The sequence below is a fragment of the Triticum dicoccoides genome, chromosome 6B (genome assembly GCF_002162155.2).
Source record: "Triticum dicoccoides isolate Atlit2015 ecotype Zavitan chromosome 6B, WEW_v2.0, whole genome shotgun sequence".
Classification (NCBI taxonomy): domain Eukaryota; kingdom Viridiplantae; phylum Streptophyta; class Magnoliopsida; order Poales; family Poaceae; genus Triticum; species Triticum dicoccoides.
In genome coordinates this window covers 179,670,819-179,678,560 of record NC_041391.1, presented here as the reverse complement: position 1 = coordinate 179,678,560, position 7,742 = coordinate 179,670,819, and the positions used below count along the sequence as shown (strand labels likewise).

The 7,742-nt window shown below is 50.8% G+C and overlaps 3 protein-coding genes across 3 annotated transcripts in view; 2 read left to right on the top strand and 1 right to left on the bottom strand.

Moving 5' to 3' along the window:
• LOC119323272 overlaps window positions 1-1,594 on the top strand; it is a 5,292-nt gene extending 3,698 nt beyond the window's left edge. The window contains exon 2 of the mRNA XM_037596875.1: window positions 772-1,594. Coding sequence (XP_037452772.1) covers window positions 772-1,134 — 363 coding nt within the window. The 3' untranslated portion in view covers window positions 1,135-1,594. The remainder of the gene's footprint in view (window positions 1-771) is intronic.
• Window positions 1,595-2,493: 899 nt separating this feature from the next.
• On the top strand, window positions 2,494-3,917 carry LOC119326772 (protein IRX15-LIKE-like). The gene has a single exon (XM_037600383.1). It carries the CDS (start codon window positions 2,707-2,709, stop codon window positions 3,703-3,705), a length of 999 nt encoding a protein of 332 aa, XP_037456280.1. The 5' UTR covers window positions 2,494-2,706; the 3' UTR covers window positions 3,706-3,917.
• An 854-nt stretch (window positions 3,918-4,771) lies between these two features.
• Window positions 4,772-6,963, bottom strand: LOC119326557. The gene is made up of 3 exons (XM_037600190.1): window positions 6,140-6,963; window positions 5,846-6,030; window positions 4,772-5,223 (listed from the first exon to the last, which is right to left on the bottom strand). Exons 1-3 carry the CDS (start codon window positions 6,961-6,963, stop codon window positions 4,982-4,984), a joined length of 1,251 nt encoding a protein of 416 aa, XP_037456087.1. The 3' UTR covers window positions 4,772-4,981.
• Between the last annotated feature and the right edge of the window lie 779 nt (window positions 6,964-7,742).

Genomic DNA, 7,742 nt, shown 5'->3' with positions numbered 1-7,742 from the left:
CTTCCCCTGAGCGACTCATCGACTCGAAAACCTTGATGGTGGGAAGGAGAAGAAGCAGCCCTGGGGGAGGTAAGAAATAGCAGAAATAGGAAGGGATAAAGACCAGTGAATGAGAAGGCGGGGGGACGGAACTAGTTTTGTTTTGTCAAGGACACATGAATGAGTGGTATGTATTTTGGAAAATGTTAATTTGCTTAGTGGTATAAGATCAATTTTCCCTTAACTTAAATGCAGCACTAATAGTGAATTTCAATGAGGTTTGCAATCTGCTTCTTAACTTGTATACATCAATGAAAATAATGTAAGCTCTGTGGGGGATGCAAGTACAGGAGGCATCCAAATTGGCAACATTTCTTTGCAGCGATTATTTTTTACTAAAATAGTAGGGTCTTTCTAATGTGCGTATGTATATTTTTGGGTTATATTTTTCTGTATGAAGATAAAAACAAAATAAAAATCCAGAAAAGGAAAACTAAGGTTACAACAACAAGCAACTGAGTTAGCGACAGGCTCAACCCAGTGCCAAGGAGCTATATTTCTTCCTCTTAGCTCGATGAAGAAGCCACTGCAATTCCTCTTAGATTTTTTTTTCTCCTGCATCTGTAGAGATGGGCTTGATGCCCTTGAAGACGTTGATCATTCCCGGTATTCCATATTTCCCAAGCAACTATACTTGGTTGTGATTGTTCTGATGAGCCTTTGCTATTTACTTTACATAAATTTTACCTTTCCTAGTTCTGCCAAGGAACTGAACTCTGGAATATTATGCAGGTACTCTTGGCCATAAGATCTCAAGGTGGTGAACAGGCTCTCATCCAGACTCTGAACCGTGCACGTGACCTCTACAGGCAGAGATCGCAGCCTGCTCCCAACATTGATGAGCTCGCTTCTTTGCTCGCACAGTGTGCTATAGCAGAGGCTCAGACATCAAACCCTAATCCACTAGCACCTGGTTCTGACCCTGTCACGACGTTGAACTCTGATGAGGCCTGCATACTTGCTGAGTGTGGAAGGAAGCAGATTATCCTGGATGCCTTCAACGATGGCAGCAGCTTCATTTGCTTGAAATGTGGCGGGCTCTTCAGCACGTCACGCAAAGATGAGCACCTGGCCTACTGGTGCGGTGCCGCATGATCCTGGTGATAAATCCTTGCTACTGTATATGGGTGCTCACCCCAGACGGTGATCATGATGCGCATGATATTTTGTAGAACCTGCTCTCTTTTCCGGTTACCGCTTCTCTACTGCAGGGATGCCAGAGATACATCTCCTGTTCACAGAAGCAAATACATAGCCAACCTAGAGCATTATGAACTGGAATCGACGCTTCATTGTGCCTTGCTGTGTTCTTATGGCACTTTTTTTGCTGGTGGTTTGGTAAATCCTGATATGATCCTCTGTTATTTGCTCGAGGTTGTCAAAATCCTCATAGTCTGGTGAGGAAAATCTTCTGTCTGTCATTAGACGGCGTATACTCTATGGAAAGTTAGTTAACTGATGTTCTGTCCCTTTTAATTATGATCTGCTGATTCGGACAACCGGGAGTTGGTATCCATGGGCAGATCTATAAGAAGATGGAACTCTGTTGTCACTACCTGCTACCGTGCTTTTCAGTATTGTTTCAGTTTCTGTTTCAGTTTCTTTTTAGCCAATGCATGTGCCTGTTAGATTGTTGCTAGCAGTAAACATATACAAGTTCCTTGTTTGAAATTTTGAATGAGCTCAGGTTACCCAGAAACAGCCTAGGACTTGAACATGTCAGCGTGCGTTTCATGCCACTGCTTTTGCCGAGGCTTCACTCGAAGGCAACGGAGGGATAGACCGACAGGCACCTCCTAGCTACAAACGTTAGTTCCTGCATGCCACATCTGTGAGACTGTGAGTCGCTTGAATCCCAAGTGGCCAGTCTTCTTTTGCGTCACCCTTGTCAAAGGAGGTTCAGCCTTGTTCAACAATTTTCTCACCAAATATGATAGCTGTATCTGCAACCTTCTTTTGTTTGATATCTGAGTCTGATGGCCAGAAAGCTGCCCGTCTTCAAAGTTCCAAGATCGGGAGCCATCTCCTGTAGCTTTTCAAGTAATTACTGATGATCCTCTATCATCAGTTAATGGCACATTGCCGTATACCACACGGAGAAAAGAAGAAACATAAGGTCCTGACATTGCCCAAGAAATTTGGTAGCCTGCCCGGGGTTCATCGCAGCTCAATCTGTGTTCCACACTGAAAGTTTTGGATGGTGGGGATATGAGTGTTCATATTCTGAAGGAGAAAGTTCCAGCGTCCAAATCAAAGTAGTGCCATCCCAACCTACCAGAATTTGAGCCACTCCGAAGCAAACCTGCAGCGAAGTGAATTTTCACCTAGATTGCTTTCTCGCCAAACATGCCAACTACTGCTCAATCGCTTATTTTTTTTTTCTCAAAAGAAATAAACTTCGTCTTATTCTACTTTGCTTAAATTAAGCTTAGCTTGGCTTGTCTGCCATCAACATCCCAACTCTCACGCCCTGAAAGGCTGAGATGTCATTCTGGTACGGTGAGCCATTCTCGCCATCCGCACCACCCCTTGTATTAACACCATCGCTGCTCTTCACTCGGAGCACAAGATCACACGCATAAAATGGTGTAGGAAACACAGGGGCACAAGAACTCGAGCACCAGCCACTCCAGCTGCCTGCTCTGCTCATTGGTTTGGTAGGGAGAGATGAAGGCGATGTCCGGGACGAAGCTGCTCCTCGTCCGCCAGCCGTCGAGCAAGTACGGTAACGGGGCGGTGTCGCCGGCGACGGCCACATCCATCTCCTGGCGCCGCTTCTGGCTCGTCGCGTTCCTCGCGCTCTTCACCTGCGCGTCCCTGCTCACGGTCTTCTCCACGGCGCGCGCGCCGTCCGGGGCGGCGTCGCCGGGGGTCACGTTCGTCGCGGCCGGCGTCGGTGCGGGCAGCGTCGGCGGCGCGTCGGCGGGCGGAGGAGCGCTCCCGGCGTACGTGTTCGACGCGCTGGTGCGGTACGCGGCGGCGGCGGGGGCGAACTCGACGGTGAGCATGCCGGAGGAGGACGTGCGCGCGATCGCGTCGGTGGTGCGGCGGCGCGCGCCCTGCAACCTGCTGGTGTTCGGGCTGGGCGCGGAGACGCCGCTGTGGCGCGCGCTGAACCACGGCGGGCGGACGGTGTTCCTGGACGAGAACCCCTTCTACGTGGCGCACATGGAGGGCGCGCACGGCGGGCTGGAGGCGTACGACGTCGCCTACGCCACCGCCGTGCGCGAGCTCCCAGACCTCCTCGACGCCGCGCGCGCGTCCCGGCGCGCCGAGTGCCGCCCCGTCCAGAACCTGCTCTTCTCCGACTGCAGCCTCGCCATCGGCGACCTGCCCAACCAGCTCTACGACGTCGCCTGGGACGTCATCCTCGTCGACGGGCCGCACGGGTACGCCGAGGGGTCGCCGGGCAGGATGGCGGCGATCTACTCGTCGGCGGTGATGGCGCGGACCAAGGGGACGGTGACGGACGTGCTGGTGCACGACTACGAGCGGGAGGTGGAGAGCGTGTGCGCGCGGGAGTTCCTCTGCGACGAGAACCGCGTGGAGGGGACCACCACGCCGTCGCTCGGCCACTACATCGTGCGCGGCGGCGCCGCCGCCAACCGGGAGGCCTTCTGCGGGGCGCAGAAGCCCGCCGGCTCCACTACGAAGAAGGCGAACTAGTCGGTCAGGGAAACGGCTTTCCAGTTTGGTTCCTTGTACTTCGACGATCAGATGGGTCGGTCTATCCCCCTCAAAAAAAAAAAAGGGTCGGTCTATTGTGTGCGCTTTGGCATTTTGATGCACCGTTGTAAATGTGGTGTGGTCTCGATCAAACAAAATGACACTTGTGGAACAACTGAACAAGTGATTTTTAAGGGGGATTTCCGGCATCATTTTTTTTTGCATGGTAATACATTTCTCATTAATATTGAAAGGATTACACTACAAGTCACGTATATACCGAACTGGAAAACTGAAAAACAACAAAACGCTAGTTTTGCACAAAAAAACACTGACCAAGAAGTAAAATTACAAACAAGACCGAATAATCCTCTGTCACGAAGTTTAGAATGACACATTTAGCGCTTACATACTTCTTATTTCAAGAGCATATCAAGAACGTGCCATATTCTTATATAGACGGCATAAATAGGTTGCAAGAAACATTCATACAACTTGGTCCTACCGAGCTCTCACGCCACGGAAGCATAGCCAAAGAGAAAGAGTCGTTGTGTTCTAGTAGTACTATTTTCATGTCTTTGAGTTGATCTATACAATGTGTGTTATTTTATCCTAAACACTTAACGTGTGTAGCTCAAGAGAATGAAGTACCACGTGTGGGCATCATGTGTGTTCGATGTCCACCAAACACTAGCAGTTATCTAGGGATGTAATCAAGCATATGTTGCACCTATCCGCATAGGCTATGTGAAATTGACTCATGAAGCATCAAGCATGTCGACCCCGAGTTCTCCTGCGATCTTGCATTGCAAATGCATGAACGTCATGTGATAATCTAGTAGATCTCTATTGAACAAGTCACTCCTAGTTGACAATCGAAACTTCAAAATTTTGAATGAGAATACTTGATGGAATGCTGAATTAAGTTGAGAAATAAGTACATCTGCCAAAAGATAGGATTATACTCCTTTTATCTTGTTCGAGTTTTTCCAAAGTTTCTTCACACATGTTTTAACGAGGCCATCCATACAAAACATGCATAGTACAAATACATTTCCTCCCTTTTTCAACTAAACCCCTTTTTCAACTAAACCCACCAGGGTTGGTAGACTCCTACTCCAACACGCCTTGCAATCCTACATCTTGCATCTCCTATCTATACTTTTTGCCTGCATTCCACGGTGGTCTCAACACATACAACAATCTTCGAAGGTCTCCGTGCACTCGCCCTTTTGTGCTTACAGGTACATAAAAGCAGTTTCTCATTGCAATTGAACTACCGGATTACCATGAAACCACACCTCCATTCATCGCTGGAATGAAAATCATCATAAGGGTAAAAAGCACGGTCCATGTGCCTCGAACCCCAAAGGTGCCGAGCATATTTGATGTCCAGCAGATTTGCAACATCAAAGTCAATTATACCCGAGGTAGCATCAAGGGGACTGCGGAAATTGTATGCTCCAAAAGATGGGTGGATAAGCCTTAAATGAAGACTCTCACAAAGATCGCAGTGACCTGATAAAAGTATAAACATGTCCAATCTGAGACGAGCGTCATAACATAACAAGTGTTTCAGATAATCAGTATGTATGACCCGCATGGAGTACTGATAAACGTGATGTATTACACACAAACATGTAGCCAACTTAGGACACGGGCATTAACTAACTACTTAACCATGTAGTATTTCAATCTCGCAAAAAAAAAAAACATGTAGTATTTCACCGAGTTCAAGGCCAAGGGGCATACCCAATGTGATTAGCATATATAGCCCTGACTAGCAAGTAAACAGAAAAAAAGAAATCATTGTCTTGTCAAGGAATAGCCATTTATTAGGCCAATCAGATACTAACTTAAATATGTGTTTGTGCTATTTTAAAGAATAGATCCAAACTTAAATATCATCATCAAAAGCACGAATGAGTATAGTTGTACTCATCGTTTGACTAATCCTCATACATTCCTGAGATGATTAACTATAGATACTATTATAGTACTCCCACCGATCCATAGTACAATTAACGATGATTTAGTACAAGGTTGTACAGCAGCATTACTCTACCAAAGAAGGCTAAGATTTTGCTCACTAACATAAATTAATTATCATAGTATTGATAAAAGAAGAGGAAGTGCTCACCGCTTAGAGAGACAGAGTCTTGGACAGGGCAGCAAAGCACGACCCCCATTTTTCTTGCATATTCCGCAAAGAAGAGTTGTATGGCTGCCGGATTATCTTTTGCAGAGGCCATGAAGTTGATATGTTGGTAACCATGACTGTCAGCACTGGCGTCACAAACAACATGGAGCTGCAGCTCTGGCCCCTTGGGAGGAAGAAATTTGTACATAGCAATGACGAATTGACGATTAGCACCAATGGCCAGGAAATAAAATAGGCGTATGAAGGTGTGATTGTTGGATAAAGAGACTGATCCCAATGGTGCGGTTCCAGTGCTGAATCGCCATGTTTGCCAGCTTCCGTCTCCATCGTTGCCCGGCTCTGATGTACTCCTCCCTCTCCGCCGGGAACTGCGGCTCTAGCACCTGGCAAGAGTCGAGTGGAGGAGCCGAGGGTCGAACGAGTAGTACGGCCAGTCGCTCGACATCCTCGGCGGAGAGATGGGCGCTGCTGCCACCGGCGAGCAGTTCTGTGACGGCGGGGCTTGTGGCAACTCCGGACTGCGCGAACGCAGCGAAGGCCTCGCAGTTGGGGTGCCCGGCGGCAGCAGCGGCAGCGTAGTAGTAGTCGTAGTTCCGATCGACGTCGTGGTGCACGCGATTGAGGCCGAGGAAGGATCTCTGCTTGATGTCATCGATGTCGACGACATCGACAACGGCGTCGACGGCGGAGAAGCGGGCAGGGGGAGAGGCGGCGTAGAGCCAAACCGTGTTGACGATGACGTTGGACGCGCCGTCGGAGAGGGGCCCGAAGCAGTGGCCGCCGGCTAGGAGCGCGGGCAGGAGGGACGGCACCGTCGGCACGCCACGGGGGCCGTTGAAAGGGAGCCGCGCGAGGGCACGCAGGTAGGCGTCGTGGATGGAGTCCCTCAGAGCGGTCTTCCTCACCCACTCCTCGTGGGGGACGACGCTGGCGCCACCACGGCTGTGACGCGGGAGGTGCCGGAAGAAGAACTGCGCCGTCTTCGGGAGCGCCAGCGGCGGGGGCTTGGTGAAGGACGTCGCCGAGGTGGCCTTCGCTACCCTCGCCTCCATTGGGTTTGGCCTCTTCCGCGGGCGATCTCGGCGACGGGGGGGCATGTTCGGTCGCCGCTTCGCGCTCTCCTCTCCGATTGCGGGGGCGTCGGTCCGCTCGCCTCACGCGATTTTGCGGGCAACGGAGCTACTAACTTTTTCTTCGTTCTTTTGAGGGAAAACTGTAACAAGGAGATGGAACTCGAAGTCGAATCAGATTGGAATCAGTAGTTCAGTACCCCGCAAGAAATTCGAAAGCACCAACAGCGTGTTTTGTTGGGGTAATTAGAGTTACAGCTTGTTTGGTTGGGGGTAATTAGATCTTACTTCTGCTTCGCTCACCTCCTTAAACACATCAAGGGCTGAGATTCGTCCATACTTCTTCGCTGGCAGGGGCAGGATTGCCTTATGTAAAAATTAACCCCGCGCGTCCAGGCCGATACCCCGCGCGCCCGTGTATACGGCTGCGGGGCGAGCCGAGCCGCCCAGTAGCCGACAGGACGCGAGTCGATCTGCACCCCATGGGCCCACTATGTCAGGCACCATGCGACGTGCGTGCTGACGTGGCGCGGACGGGCGTACCCTCGTGCAATAACTGCCCGCGGTAAATGCGGCATGACTGAAGGCGGCGATTGCTCGCGCCCGGTCGCGTGCCGCCCAGCGGCCACCGCCTCGGGACGCCCGCCTTCCACTGTCGCGCGTGCCTCGACCGCCCGCCTGCCACCGTCCGCCTCGGGGCGCCCGCCATGCATCTTCCAATGCCGCGCGTGCGGCGACCGCCCGTCTGCCACCCGCCCGCCTGCCGCCATCCGCCTTGGCTGCCGCGACAAGCCCGCCTTCAGACG